This window comes from Equus caballus, chromosome 23 (genome assembly GCF_041296265.1).
Source record: "Equus caballus isolate H_3958 breed thoroughbred chromosome 23, TB-T2T, whole genome shotgun sequence".
Classification (NCBI taxonomy): Eukaryota; Metazoa; Chordata; class Mammalia; order Perissodactyla; family Equidae; genus Equus; species Equus caballus.
The window spans coordinates 28305916-28322571 of NC_091706.1; the positions used below are offsets into that span (position 1 = coordinate 28305916).

At 37.2% G+C, this 16656-nt stretch overlaps 1 protein-coding gene across 3 annotated transcripts in view; it reads right to left on the reverse strand.

Moving 5' to 3' along the window:
- The window catches only part of PCSK5 (proprotein convertase subtilisin/kexin type 5), a 436446-nt gene that overhangs the window by 39047 nt on the left and 380743 nt on the right, over positions 1-16656 (reverse strand). For all 3 annotated transcript variants that reach the window (XM_005604948.4, XM_014735411.3, XM_070248444.1), the window contains 2 exons: positions 15652-15735; positions 9269-9464 (listed from right to left, as the gene is read on the reverse strand). In XM_005604948.4, the coding sequence (XP_005605005.1) occupies positions 9269-9464; positions 15652-15735 (280 nt within the window). The remainder of the gene's footprint in view (positions 1-9268; positions 9465-15651; positions 15736-16656) is intronic.

Genomic DNA, 16656 nt, shown 5'->3' on the forward strand with positions numbered 1-16656 from the left:
TGCCCTCTTCAGGTGCTGTGGTGAGTTCTCCTGAAATCCAGACATCCTTGCTTAAGCTGATGGTCCTGATATTTCTTTGAGCTGTTTCAGCTTTTAAGACTAGGTGTTTTAAGGGAATGTGGGAACATATCCTGGTTAGGAGGAATGTAGGGGAAATTTCCTAGGCTAGGGGTCCTAGAAGGAACTTTGAAGTGAACTGGATTGACTGTCCTTTTAATTTGGCTTTAATTAGAAAGGAATTGTGCTTATAACGTCTGAACAAATTGTCTGATGGTAAAATGAGAGACTGAACTCATTTAGCTCCAAAGAGAAGTGACATCAGCTCCTCCCAGCCATAAGGCATTCTCAGATGACTGGGAACCTAATGTAAGTGTTTGAGGTTGAACCTTGCAATGTGCAGTGGTCCCATAGGGAATTCTATCATGATCATTCACTTTAAATAATTGATGATTCATCTGGGGACATGCACATAAGGATTAATCATCCAGTGCTCTAAGCCCCCAGAGTAATTTTAGACTACTGGTAGGAAAAATCAAGACATATAAGAGAATGTTCATGGCCTTTTAGGAACTAGCACTCACAAGCAGCACACTTCTGACCCACTACTGTCCTTAGAAATTATTCAGACTTTATAATAAAACCAAACTAACAGAAAATGGGAAATTGTCCTTCTAAAGCCAACCAGCTCTTGGACAGGCAACCACCCACAGAAACTCCAGCTAACTTCATGTACAATACATAAGGAGCTGTTACTTGCAAGTCCTTAGCAAAATGGGAAAGTTTGACAAAAGATAACTTGAGTCTTAAGTGGACAAAATAGGGAATTAGTTTACTTGCACGCACAATTGGAAAAAGCTGGTTATAAAATTAAACAACCAATGGGAAGCCTATTTTAATTGAAACTTTGAGGATTCTAAATGAAATCAGGAATCCCATATTTCCCCTTTAAAAGAAAATATTTCCAAATTAAATGAGAGGCATGCCAAATTAGAGAATGGCAACTGCCCCAGCAATGACGCTAGTGAAATCAAAACCAAATCTGCTGCTCTGCCTGCCACTCAAGCCTTTTGTCCTTCTCTTTCTGCTTCCCAGCCTCATTAGATATTCATTGAATATCTAAGTCATTTCCAGATAGGATGGTATACTGAGACATTGATTGCTGAACATAAGTTTGTCTAGATTGGGCTTTAAAATTTTTTTTTTCAGAGAGACAAACAATATTTGGGTTATCAATAGACATATTTGAAAGCTACAGCTCTTACACCACAGTAAGTTAAACAACAGAATCATCTACGTGGCCAAATGGAGATGCCAACAGAGAACACTCTTTCCGTTTCATACACACACAATGACAACTTCTCGAAGCCAGGTAGTAATCACTCTCTGACAGGCTCATACTTTGTTGTCTTGGCTTTTCAGATTTATGGCCAGGCAGTATTCTTTATTTAAGAGCTTTCCCCATCTCTTATAACCGCTTGCAAGGCTAAGAATTCTGGTGGTGGCTTTCCAGATATTTATAGCTCTGCTATCAGTTTAAAAGTTGTTCTTCTGTCTTTCAAATCTTTATTCTGCCTGCTCCACTTAGAGCAACTCTCTTCAGCAATAATGTGAGGATCTTATTGCCTCTGCCTATTCTATTATTCCCTGTTTAGTAGAGCAATATCAGGATGAAACTATAGACACAAGCGAATCTCATACTGTAATTTCCAAAAAGAAAGTATGGCTTATTTTAATTGTATTACATATAAAGAGTTTATATTCATTTAATATAATGCATAGGCAATTATGCTATCCTCTAAGAGTAAAATCTGTAATTATTCTGTAACAACTGCCTTGCATTATTTCTTTTTAGATGAACTTTGTAAGTTTTTAAAATTAAGAAAGTGACTATATATGAAAAGTAGACAAGGAAAGTGGAAGATATTTCTTTGAGAAGAGAAGGTATGAAGAATGAAAATGCATTTTTGTTAAAGGAAAACAAAAACGTGATTTTGTCCTAAAATAAAATGATTGTACCAAAATAAGAAAGAAAAGATAGGGTAAAACTTAAATAGACATAGAAAGTTATAGAAGGTTTGTGACAAAGGAATCTTTCAAAAGAAATTTTGTGCATGGTCAAGTTGGCTAAGATTAAGTTGAAGATTATTAAGTGAATAAGTTTTAATATCAAAAGTAAGCTGGTACAAAAATTAGAATTTGGTTTCTTTTTCTCTTAAAAGGGTAATTTTTTGGCCTTTTAGTCTGCTCTTGATAAAGAGATTATGAAAGGTTTTTCTTCACTTTTGAATAAGCCTACCTAACTGGCAAAGATTCTATATTTAGCCAAAATAATTTCCTATGTTCAAAAGCTGAGGTGTCTCTATTAAAAGAACTAAGGTTTCTAAAACTTTTTAACTCTATATGACTGCCTTTAACCTCTTCTGTTGTCACTTTTGTTAAGTGGATAACTAAGCATTGTTTCACAGTGACCTATGGTCCTGTTTGACTAAGTCTTTTAAAACCTTTTGATACTTTTTACAAACCTCCCAAAAATTCAAACCCCAAATAAAGTCTTTCTTTTGACCTGAAAGTAACTTTGAGAATTTCCAGTGGGTCCTGGGACTTCTCAAAGAATTTGTTCCCTCTTCCTATAAAGAGGGAGATATTAAACTAATTAAGTTTATTTTGTATATTAAATTACATACGACACATTATCAAATAAATGATGATAAACCTTCTTAGGTTATATTGCATGGGTAAATGTTTAATATAAGTGTTCTTAAAGAATTATATAAAATTCCTAGAAATGTGATACGTCCTAGTCAATATCTTAAAAAATTTCCTTGTCAATTGCATTATAATGTCTTTTGTCATTTACACGTAATTACTGTTTTACTCTGATGCTTTTACAAGTGTGTTTCATCTTCAGAGAGATTCATGGCGAGGACTCAGACATTTACTCTATAATACAGGTTTCTGATGAACTTTCAGATCCTAAAACTGAGCCAGGTAAGAAATTACAGAACTCTAATGGGGAAACTGATGGCTTCATAAAACTGGTAACAAAGAACAATTGAGGAGATTTCTAGGACTGACTGGATATTGTAGGAATTGGTGCCTAACTTTTTACTCATTGCTCAACCATCATATATATTATTTAAGTCTGACCAGTCTAATTTGATTGAATGGACAGCAGAAGGAGAAAAAGCCATAGACACCTTAAAGTCCTTCTTGGCTCAGTCCCAAGCTTTAGGACACCCTAATTTCAACTAGCCATTTTTTGCTTTGTACACGAAGATAAAGGAAATGCTTTAGGTGTATTAATTCAAGAACATGGTGGTCAACATTGATCTATAGGATATTATAGTCAGCAACTAGACTTGCTAGCAAAAGGACTTCCACTGTGTATAAGGGCTATTTAAGCAATAACTCTTTTGTGTAAGGTCACTGAAGAAATGTTAATGGGGTATGCTTTAACTATTTATGTCCCACACTCAGTTGAGTCCCTTCAAATTCTCATCACCCTCAACACTATGTTGTAAGCCAATTAGACTCTTATGAAGTACTGTTGCTTTCTGCACTTAATAAGACCTTACCTCAATATAATAACCCTAACCCTGCTACCTTGCTTCCAGCATCACAGGAGGAAAATGACCACAGTTCCATTTTATTAATAGATTACCTTCTTACTTCTGGGAATGACCTATGAGAGGCTCTTATTGATAATGCTGGCCTAATTTGGTTCATAGATGATTCTTACTTAAAAGATTAGCAAGGACATTTCCAGTTTGTATATGCAATAATATCCTCACTGGAGATAACTGAGAGTTCTTATTTGCCAGAAATAAAGTCAGCACAGCAAGCTGAATTAATTGCTTTAACTCAAGCTTGTCAATTGGCTAAAGACTAGGTGGCAAATATTTATACTGACAACCGTTATGCTTTTGGAGTAGCACACAACTTTGGAACACTATGGAAACATCAGGGGTTTTTAACCTCTTCAGTACAACCTATAGAAAAATGGAAAACAGGTTGCAGAATTATTAAATGCTGTACCACTACCAAAACAATTGGCAATTATTAAAATACCAGGGCATTCCAAATCTGACACTTTGGAAGCTAAAGGAAATCAACTTGCTGATGTGCCTATTCATCAGGCAGCTTTAAAAACTTATCCTGTCCAGCCTCAAAAATTCCCACTGCTCTCTGTTAACCCTGCTAACCTGATGAAAGATTTCCTTCTACAGGCTCAAGAAATCACCATGGAAAAAGAGAAACAAATACAACAAAAAGAGAGAATGTTTGACCCCACCATACAAATGTGGTTTGGGCCCAATAAAAAACCCATATTGCCTATTGGAGCACAATTGCCACTGCTCCAGCAGATATATCAATTAACCCATCGGGCACCTGAGGAGATGATTTTGTGGGGAAAACAATATTTTTGGAAACTTTCTCCCACAGTGGCTCATAAATCCTATGCTTGTTGTACTATATGTCCTAAATATAATTCCAGGAAACTACTTCATGGGTCACAAGGCCACTTTCCCCTTCCTAAGAGGCCTTTGAGGTATAGCAATTGGATTTTGTTCAAATGTCACCATCTCAAGGATATAAATATATCTTAGTAGTGATTTATATGTTTTCACGTTGGGTTGAGACTTTCCCTTGCAGAAGAGTGATAGCTTTAACGGTAGGTAAATTGTTACTAGAAAGAATAATTCCTGTTTGGGTAATTCCTATCAAGTTACACAGTGATTGGGGAAGGAACTCATTTCACTGGACAAATAATTAAATCTATGTGTGACGTTTAGCCAATAATACAGTACTTGCACTGTGCTTATTGTCCCCAGTCCTCATGATTGGTAAAAAGAACTAACAGTACAATCAAAACTCAATTGGCAGGGGCTGCCCCCATGGCTGAATGGTTAAGTTCACACGCTCGACTTTGGTGGCCCAGGGTTCACTGATTTGGATCCTGAGCATGGACCTAGTACCACCCATCATGTCATGCTGAGGCAGCATCCCACATAGAAGAACTAGAATGACCTACAGCTAGGATATACAACTATGTATTGGGGAGTTTTGGGAGGAAAAAAAAAGAGGAAGATTGGCAACAGATGTTAGCTCAGGGCCCATCTTCCAACAAAACCCAAAAACCCTCAGTTGGCAAAACTTTCAGAAGCATTTAATCTCTCATGGCCAAAAGCTCGTCCACTAGTGCTCCTTGATCTTAGATCTACACCCTTTGGTAAACATCAGCTGTCTCCTTTTGAAATAATAACAGGATGGCCTATGCAATTAGATGAAGGAACATATGAACCAACTTTGTTCAAAGGAGATACCTTGCCTTAATATCAAGGTCTTACTGAGACACTACAAAGGAATGAAAAACTGGTAGCCAATTCTTTTCACAGCAAGCTCCTGGGAGATGAAGATCTTAAGGATCATGGACTACAGCCCGGAGATTTTATTTATTGGAAGAGACACCAACTTAAAGTCTTTTCGCAGCCCCCTTGGAAAGGACCATATCAGCTACTCTTAACCAATCCATGCACTGCAGAATTCAAAGCATAAAATTACAGATTCACATTTATCATTTAAAAGAGTCCCCTCCTCCTGAGTGGATTTCACCTCCTATTACTGACACCTGGCTTTGACTGCATAAGACAAGTATTATCAAATCAGGATGAGAAGAAGCTGACATCTGTTGTAGACAGCTGTCCCAAGATTCCAGACTAGGCCTGTATTCCCAACCTTACATCCCCTCATTTAAACCTTTGTAATCCTTAAGCTGTATACTCCTTTATAATTGCTATAAGAATCATATTCTTGAGTAAATTAGCAATTTTAATACTTTTATGTGACACTAGTCACCTTCCTTCTGTTTTAAATTGTCTTTTGGGTACCTTTTATTTATTGTTCCCATAACTCTAATACTTTCTTTCTATCCCTCTAGACTAACAGAGATCAGAGCTTAAGACTTATTCTTCTGAAGCAAACACTTTATTATCATTACTACTGTATCTGCTCTATAGCTGTTAACTGTCATAAGCAATGATTACAAAATCTTGAAGTGTGTGTACAATGTTTGTGCAACAACCCCAAATTATTGACTTATGAAATGCTTCCCCTATCAGCATATACCTCTATGTCCGCTCACTAGGCTTGGCTGTTTCCCCTTTAACATGGATAACTGGATAAATTAATAAAATAAAAGCCCAGCTCCAAGGGACATGATGGACCCAGGGCAGGCAGCAACCACCCTGGCATTGAGGGACAATAACTTGATCATCAATGCTTTCTATCAAAAGATTATTGATAAAACGGGGTAAAATGATGAAAATAATAATAAGTTTTCACATATTGAGGTATATAGGGAAGCCATGCTGATTTAACCCTGACTTGGTATAAAATTTATTTTGCCCAGAGCATCCTGACTGATGGCCCACCAAACATGCACTGTACATCTGCTTCAAACATCTTCCCAAAGCAAAGAATGCGCTCTTTAAAGATGGGGATGAATGTCTCCCTTTCTCTGACGCTGATATCAGTAGTTCTTTGAAGATAAGCTTTTCTTCCCAGAGAACAAAAGTCAAACTGACCTGCTGTGTGTGTGCTAAACTGTGGCAAAATATAGCCTTGTGACTTTGGGGGGGAAAATTGTGTTCCTGTCATGCTTGATGTATGTTCTTTGGTCTGAAATGTTATATAACCACACTAAACTACCCTTCTCCAGAGTGCGTTATTCTCTGGTGAAGATAAAACTTCCAGGCTAGTCCTCAGCCTTGGCTCAATAAATATCACTGTCTTTCTTATCTATAGATTGGTTATTGATTATTTGTGTCAACTCTGCCATGTATCTGCATAGTGTCCCATGGCTGCACAAGAGTGGTTCAACCCAGATTTGGAAGAAAGATGTGTTCAGTGGTCTACTAACTGGAGGAAGGCCAAATGCATCTCTCTTTTCCTCACTTAAATGCATTGTCAATGCCTGAACATTAAAAAAATCCAAGAGACAGTTGAGAAAGGGTGGTAATTATTAAATCAGTAAGGTGATAGTAACGACAACCAGTTCATTTCCACTATGGCTAAGGTCAATGAGGAAGCAATGATTGACTTTGGTAAGTAGATTTCTGACTTTCACCTTTGTTGTATAATAATGACTTCACTACCTTTGCTGAGGCTGGAGCATGGGGGAGGAGGGCTGGGACTGTCCTGACTCTGTCTTACCTCATATTCCCTTCCCCCTAGGTTCTCTGACCCTGACTCTTTCACCTCTTCTCAAACCCAGCTAGGCAGGAACCTTGAAAATATTATGCTGAATATAAGAAGCCAGTCACAAAATATCATATTTTATACCATTCTTTTTATATGAAATGTTTAAGAATAGGCAAATCTGTAGAGACAGAGAATAAATTAGTTGTTGCTTAGGGCTGGCGGAATTGGGAGTAACTGCTAAAAGGGTACAGAGTTTTATTTTTGGGGTGATGGAAATATTTTAAAATCTATTGTGGTGATGGTTGCACAACTCTGTGAATATACTAAAAACCATTGAATTGTACACTTTATATGGGTGAATTGTGTGGTATGTGAATTGTATCTCAATAAAGCTGTTATTTAAAAACCCAGTTGGTTGAGAAGGTCATCTTGTGCAGTCGTTAAGCACATGGACTTGAGTGCTAGTGAGATTTGGGTTGAAATCCTGACCATACCATGGACTAGCTCTGTGATATGAGCACGTCACTCCTTTCCCCATCCTTCACATGGGGGAAATAATAGTATCTGGATAAGAATAATTCTTGTAAGGATTAATGGGATCGTACATTTGAAGCCCTTAGCACAGTGCCCAGGTATCACAAGTACTGAAATAGGTGTTTTTAAATGGTTTCTTTTCCCTTGGAATCTCTTGACCTTTTGTTTATTAAGGCCCCTAGAGGTATGACACTGATTGATGTAAACCTTCCTGCTGGATTGTTAGCCTTTTGCAAGCACAGACTTCCTTCAGTTGATTTTAACTTAGTTTCTAACATCAATTCTTACACCCAGCAGGTGCTAAGTATGTATTTGTAGAATTGAGTTGAATACACTTGGCTTCTACACTAGATTGGAAGCTTCCTGAAGGTAAGTACCTTGACTTGTGTTTGTTCCCTCCAGGATCCATCTCAATAATGGATACAAATAGGCCATAGGAAATAGGTGTTGTTTCTATCATCAAGCTCTTTTAATCATTGGGCAAATGAAATTTCTAATTCCTTAAAGGAGATTTGTTGGTTGCTTCTCCAAACTCATTTCTTGCCTCCCTCTCTCCATTCTTCCTGGCTGTAAGTGTCCTGACTTTGTTTGGGTGTTCAGGGGTGAATCTTGTTCAATCTATCCCAATCCTTATATTTCCATTCTCCTCGCCAGCGCTGAGTTTAGGAAGGTGTAAGTGATGCATTGTGGTTAATGAGATGTGAAGGGCAGTCTGAGGGAGTTTTCTTTCCTCTTACAAAGAAATGAAAAGGGGAAACAGGCCCTTTTCTGTCTCTGGTTGTTGCAGCTTGGGGTGGTGTTTGGGGATGGGGCAGACAATGTGGTTCAGGGGAGGCCAGGCTAAGGAAGGGACAAGAGCTAAATGAAATGACTGTGCGTTTTTAATGAAATGTTGGCCACTGACGTAACCAACAGTGGATTTCCCAACTTCTTGTTATGTTAGATAATAAAGCCCATCTTTTCTCAGTCATTCTACTTGGCGTTTACGTTGTTAATCACTAGAAGTTTCCCAACGTACTTTTCCATTTTCTTCTCCCACTTCCCTTTAGGTAAATCCTGGAGGTGGGGCTGTTGATAGGAAAAGTAAAGGAATTATAAACCACAGGCTGAGGAAGCCATGAGGAATCCATAAAGAACCAGGTAATATTCTTTATTATCTATGATTTATATATCACCTACTTTCAACATTTAGAAGTTCGTGTGTTCCCAAGCCTATCACAGCCTCACTTTTGTGATGGGGAAAAAAAAAAAGCTGACAACTACTTGATCATAAATACAAGGTGGAAAAAGAACATATTTTCACAAAAATAAAAATATATGAATATAACAGTCACAAGGGAGAAGTGTGCATCTGACCTTCTGTAAGTTTTGGCTGCTGTGGCCAGCAGAGACATCAGACTGTCAAGAAGGGACAGTTATGTCGGCACTGTAACCAGGGAGGAGAAGAGTTCTTTGGTGAATAGGAAGGAATGGCCCCCAGAGTACTGCAGGAGAATGCAAGTGAACAAGAAGTGAAAGGAAGAGGGAAACTTACTTAGGGCACTTGGTGTAGCACCTGCCTTCGTGGAGGAAGAGAGGCTGGTCTGGCTGAGTCCGGCACTCTTTGCAAAGATTGGCTCCAGAGCAGGAGACACAGTCCTCTGTACAGATCTCACAGCTGCCACTCCTCACTGAGGGCCATGTGCCCTGGGGGCAGGAGGAGACACAGGCCTGAGCCAACAGATATGCACCTAGAAACCCAGGGAAGAAAGCACATCGGACGGTCATCGCGTGTTTGATGTAAGAGCACAGCATCCATGCAGAGAACTGATGCTCACACCAGATTCTTTAACTGCTCCAAAGACCCAGGTACCTGGAACACTTATTTCAGGCTCACCAAAGTAGGTATTAGTGACTCTAAGTTTTCCAAGATGAGTTAAATGTCTAGGAAGGAAATTGACCACAGGAGGCTTTTACCCTGTTTCTTTTACTTTCTGATATTGATGTGGATCACTTCGGGGCTTCTCTTCACCCAGCTATTAACCCTTTGTCTGTCTTCCTGGTGTAAGGCAGTTATACACACAGAGCTTGATGGAGTCTATTCTTCTGCTTCCCAAAGCCTGTCTTGTTAAGACACTAACATAGCAGCAACTCTTCCACCCAACTCCACCTTTAATGGATGGTCCACCTAGTTATTTTTAATTGAAAAAATCAGATAATATCACTATTAAAGAAAACAATTTTAAAAACACCGTGAACTCCAAAATTCCAAGAAAATTCCTTCAATTTTTGTGAGTAAACTCTTATATTTTGTAGGTGTAGAATGAAGTTGCACCTATCATTTTAAATTCTGTTGTTTCTGTATCCCATCTCACTACATATTCACATTGCACGTTTCAACATAATGATCACTTTAATAGGAGTGTAACATTCTTTTTTTTAAATTGAAGTCTAGTTGACATATAATATTGTATTAGTTTCAGGTGTACGACATAGTGATTCGACATTTATGTGCATTATGAAATAATCACCATGATAAGACTAGTAACCATCATACACGGTTATTACAAAACTGTTGACTATATTCCCTATGCTGTACATTACATCTCTGTGACATTTATTTTGTGACTGGAAGTTTGTGCTGCTTAATCCCCTTCAGGTGTTTTACCATTCCCCCTACCCCTCTCCCCTCCGGCAGCTGCCAATTTGTCCCTGTATGTATGAGGCTATTTCTGTCTTCTTCATTCATTTGCTTTCTTTTTTTAGCTTCCATATATAAATGAAATCATGAAGTATTCTTCCTTCTCTGTCTGACTTATTTCACTTAGCATAATACCTCTAGATTCATCCATGCTGTCACAGATGGCAGGATTTCATTCTTTTTTTATGTCTGAGTAAAATTCCATTGTATACACATGCCACATCTTCTTTATTCATTCATCTATCCATGGTCACTTAGGTTGCTTCCATATCTTGGCTATTGTAAATAATGCTGCAATGAACATAGGGGTGCATATATCTTTTCGAATTAGTGTTTTTGTTTTCTACAGATAAATACCCAGAAATGGAATTGCTGGATTGTATGGTAGTTCTATTTTTAATTTTTTGAGGATCCTTCATACTGTTTTCCATCATGGCTGTACCAATGACAGTGTACGAGGGTTCCCTTTTCTCCACAGCCTCACCATCACTTGTTATGTCTTGTCTTTTTGCTAGCAGCCATTCTAACAGGTGTGAGGTAATATCTCATTGTGGTTTTGATTTGCATTTCCCTGGGGATTAATGATGTTGAGCACCTTTTTATGTACCTGTGGACCATCTGTATGTCTTCTTTGGAAAAATGTCTATTCATGTCCTGTGCCCATTTTTACATCATATTTTTTTTATATTGAGTTGTATGTGTTCTTTATATATTTTGGATATTAACCCCTTATGAGATACATCACTTGCAAATATATTCTCCCATTCAATGGTTGCCTTTTCATTTTGTTGATGGTTTCCTTAGCTGTTCAAAAGCTTTTTAGTTTGATGTAATCTCATTTATTTATTTTTGCTTTTGTTGCCCTTGCTTGAGGAGAAATATCCAAAAGAATATTGCTAAGACTGATGTCAAAGAGTTTACTAATTATGTTTTCTTCTAGGAGTTTTATGGTTTCAGGTCCTACCTTCAAGTCTTTTTCTTTTTCTTTTTTTGAGGAAGATTAGCTATGAGCTAACATCTGCCACCAATCCTCCTCTTTTTGCTAAGGAAGGCTGGCCCTGATCTAACATCCATGCCCATGTTCCTCTACTTTATTTGTGGGACGCCTACCACAGCATGGCTTGACAAGCAGTCAAGAACTGGCGAACCCCAGGCTGCCGAAGAGGAACATGCGAACTTTGCTGCGCCACTGGGCCAGTCCCTATATTCAAGTCTTTAATCCATTTTGAGTTTATTTTTGTATATGGTATAAGAAAGTGATCCAGTTTCATTCTTTTGCATATAGCTGTTCAGTTTTTCCAACACTGTTTATTGAAGAGACTGTTTTCCCCATTGTATATTCTTGCCTCCTTTGTTGTAGATTAATTGGTCATATAGGCATGGGTTTATTTCTGGGGTCTCTATTCTTTCCATTGATTTATGTGTCTGTTTTTCGTGCCAGTTTTGTAATCAAAACCATATTGTTTTGACTACTATAGTTCTGTAGTATTGTTTGAAATCAGGGAGCATGATACCTCCAGCTTTTTTCTTCTTTCTCAAGATTGCTTTGGCTATTCGAAGTCTTTTGTAGTTCCATACAAATTTTAGGATTATTTATTTTAGTTCTGCGAAAAATGGCATTGGTATTTTAATAGGGATTGCATTGAATCTGCAGATTGCTTTGGATAGTACGGACATTTTAACAATATAAATTCTTCTGATCCATGAGCACGGTAAATCTTTCCTTTTATTTGTGTCGTCTTCAATTGCTTTCATCAATGTCTTACAGTTTTCAGTGTACATGTCTTGCACTTCCTTGGTTCAATTTATTCCTAGGTATTTCATTCTTTTTGATGTAATTGTAAAGAGGATTGTTTTCTTAATTTCTCTTTCTGATAGTTTGTTGTTAGTGTATAGAAACACAACTGATTTTTGTATATTTATTTTGTATCCTGCAATTTACTGAATTCATTTATTAGTTCTAATAGTTTTTTGGTAGAGTCCTTAGGGTTTTCTATATATAGTATCATGTCACCTGCAAATAGTGACAGTTTTACTTCTTCCTTTCTAATATGGATGCCTCTTATTTCTTTTTCTTGTCTGATTACTGTAGCTAGGACTTCCAAAACTATGTTGAATTAAAGTGGCAAGAGTGGGCATCTTTGTCTTGTTCTTTTTTTTTTTTTAAAGATTAGCACCAGAGCTAACAACTGTTGCCAATCTTCTTTTTTTTTTTTAATTGCTTTTTCTCCCCCAATCCCCCAGTACATAGTTGTATATTTTAGTTGTGGGTCCTTCTAGTTGTGGCATGTGGGATGCTGCCTCAACATGGTTTGATGAGTGGTGCCATGTCCATGCCCAGGATCCAAACTGGTGAAACCCTGGGCCACTGAAGCGGGGTGCGTGAACTTAACCACTCAGCGATGGGGCCAGCCCCTGTCTTGTTCTTGATCTTAGAAGAAAAGATTTCAGCTTTTCGCTATTGAGCATGATGTTAGCTGTGGGTTTGTCACATATGGCTTTTATTATGTTGAGGTATGTTCCCTCTAAACCCACTTTGTTGAGGGTTTTTATCATAAATGGATGTTGAATTTTGTCAAATGCTATTTCTGCAGTTATTGAGATAATCATATGATTTTTATCCTTCATTTTTTTAATGTGCTGTATCACATTGATTGATTTGTGGATATTGAACCATCTTTGTATCCCTGGAATAAATCCCACCTGATAATGGTGTATGATCCTTTTAATGTGTTGTTAAATTTGGTTTGCTAATATTTTGTTGAGGATTTTTGCATCCATGTTCATCAGGGATATTGGCCTGTAATTTTGGTTTTTTTTGTAGTCTTTGTCTGGTTTTGATATCAGGGTAATCCTGGCCTCATAGAACAAGTTTGGGAGGAATCCTCCCTCTTCAATTTTTTAGAATAGATTGAGAAGGGTAGGTATTAAGTCTTCTTTAAATATTTGGTAGAATTCACCTGTGAAGCTGTGTGATCATGGACTTTTGTTTGTTGGGAGTTTTTGACTACTGATGCAATTTCATTACTAGTAATCAATCTGTTCAGATTTTCTATTTCTTTGTGATTCAGTCTTGGAAGATTGTCTGTTCCTAGGAATTTATCCATTTCTTCTAGGTTATCCAATTTGTTGGTGTATAACTGTTTGTAGTAATCCCTTGTGGTCCTTTGTATTTCTGTGGTGTCAGTTGTAACTTTTCTTCTTTCGTTTCTTTCACCTCTCTTTTTTTCTTGATGAGTCTGGCTATTGGTTTATCAATTTTGTTTATCTTTTCAAAGAACTAACTCAGTTTTTAAGTCTTTTCTATTTTAATTCTCTATTTCATTTATTTCCATTCTGGTCTTTATTATTTCCTTCCTTCAATTAACTTTGGGCTTTATTTGTCCTTCTTTTAGTTCCTTTAGGTGCTAAGTTAGATTGTTTATTTGAGATTTTTCTTGTTTTTCAATATAGGTCTTTATTGCTATAAACTCCCCTCTTAAAACTGTTTTTGCTGCATCCCATAGATTTTGCACTGTTGCATTTCTGTTTTCCTCTGTCTCAAGGTATTTTTTTATCTCCTCTTTGATCTCTTCACTGTCCCATTGATTGTTTAGTAGTGTGTTGCTTAGCCTCCACATATTTTCTGTTTTTTCCAGTTTTCTTCTTGTAATTGATTTCTAGTTTCATACCATTGTGGTCAGACAATATGCTTGATATGATTTCAATCTTAAATTTATTGAGACTTGTTTTGAACCCTAACATGTGATTTATCCTGAAGAACGTTCACGTGCATTCAAAAAGAATGTGTTCTGCTATTTTTGGATGGAATATTCTGTATATAATCATTAAATCTATCTGGTCTAATGTGTTGTTTAAGGCCAATGTTTCCTTATTGATTTTCTGTCTGGATGACCCATCTACTGATGTAAGTGCAGTGTTAATGTCCCTTACCATTATTGTGTTACTGCCAATTTCTCCCTTATGTCTGTTAATATTTGCTTTATGTATTGAGGTGCTCCTATATTGGGCGTGTAGATATTTAGAAGTTATATCCTCTTGTTGGATTGTTCCCTTTATCCTTACATAATATCCTTCTTTGTCTCTTGTTGCAGTTTTTGTTTTAAAGTCTATTTTGTCTGATATAAGTATTGCTACCTCAGCTTTCTTTTGGTTTCCTTTTGCATGGAGTATCCTTTTCCATCTCTTCACTTTCAGTCTGTGACTGTGTCTCTTGTAGGCAGCATATATGTGGGCCTTGTTTTTTTTATCCATTCAGTCACTCTCTGTCTTTTGATTTGGAGCATTTAGTAGATTTATATTTAAAATAAGTATTGATAGGTGTGTACTTGTTGCCATTTTGTTAATTGTTTTCTGTAATTTTTTGTAGTTCTTCTCTGTTCCTTTCTACATCTCTTGCTCTCTTCCCTTGTGATTTGATGACTTTCTTTAGTGTTATGTTTGAATTCCTTTTTCTTTATTTTTTGTGCACCTGTTACAGGTTTTTGCTTTGTGGTTAGCATGAGGTTCATATATAACAACCTGTGTTTATAGCAGTCTATTTTAAGTTGATGGTCTCTTAAGATCAAATGCATTCTAAAAACCCTATATTTTGACTCTCCCCTCCCACATTTTATGTTTTTGATATCATATTTTACCCACTTTCATTTTGTGTATCCTTTAACTTCTTATTGTAGAAGGAATATAACATTCTTAACTCTTAATGTTAATGCACTATGTTAATAAAATATCCTCCAATTCAGAGTTGATATTTCTAAAGTTTTGTTTTTATAGACAATGAAGCAATTCATTTGTTGAGCTATTAAGTTGTTGCCTGTTTTGTTTTTCTTTCCTAAATTCAGTACCAGAAATGAAGGAAATAACAGGTAGACTATTTATCCCCATCTAGATACTCTACCTTACATTCCCTTGTTTCAGCTTTAAAAGAGCAATGGAAGCTCTACGAATGTCAGATGCTCAGAGACCTTAACAAATTCTATGGCCAAGTCAATCACTAACTTCATCATGATTTTAGATAAGAAATATTTCTTTTCTTTTTCGTTTGGGTGCCTTGAAAGCCAGTTTTTATTATAGCTCAGTGTTTGGGTCCCCGTGTTTCTTCAGAGTATAGCCACTGTGATAGGAACATATGATGGCACTAGATCCAGTCCTACAAACCCCTTCCATACATGCTCATATACACGACATACAATGCATTGGCTTGGCTACTGTCACCTCCTGTCATGCTCCACACTAACCTTTGTGACATGAAGTGCACAGGGTTTCAGATCCATTGCAGGTTTTACAAGAAGGATGACAAGGCTGGTCTTTTCTCCAAATGTCTGAGAGAGAAAGAAACAAGAAGTCAGTCTCCTTTGAACAGGCTCATAGTATTACAGTGTTGCAGAAGATTTTGTGGGTAATCTTGTCTCCCTTCCCACCCAAAATTGTATCCCTTCAGTTTTACATTAGCTAAATGTTGGCACCCACCCATTGCCTACCATGTGGACTTCATTCATTTATTTTTTCTCTTACTTCATTGACAATTGATTATCAAGACTTTCTTTGCAAAATTTCAGTGACAGGATAGCCTTAAATACTAGGGGATATTTGAACTAACAAATGTTACTTCTTTCATATTTTAAAAATGTGTGTGGGAGTGAGTGTGTGCTCATATGTATGATTCATGGAAGAGTTTTTGAGTCAAAGGTAATCACTTATTTCCCCAAGATCCTTACATGATCACTTCTCTTCACTTCAAGATGAAGATTGAGAATTGATTGTGCTGTTTGTGGAGAAACATACTTTCTTTTTTTTTTGTTCTTTGGAACTAGATTTCATAATTGGTCAATGTTTGGGTCTCTGTGTTCTTCAGAGTAGCCACTGTGGAATACAACCTAAATTTGTCTCATCTTAAATTTATCCCAAATCATCATTAAACATCAACATAATGGAGCCACCCATGAACTTTCTGGCTGGTCAGGTGATAAGCAGGCCATCCCAGGTTAATACACCATTAGACTGGGAAACATTAGAGCTGTTTCCCCTCTCGCTTTCCCTCCAAGAGCATTCAATGGGCAGGCTTCTCCAGGAAGTCAGCAACTCCACAGGAAGATTTCAAAGACATACAAAACAGCCTCAATGACATCGCTTAATCAACACACATTGAGATCTTGACTAAATTTTAGTAATTGCTCAGGAATCAGCATGACTCATACAGAGGGAAATTAGAAAAGAAGTTCTAGCTCAGAATGTGTGATATG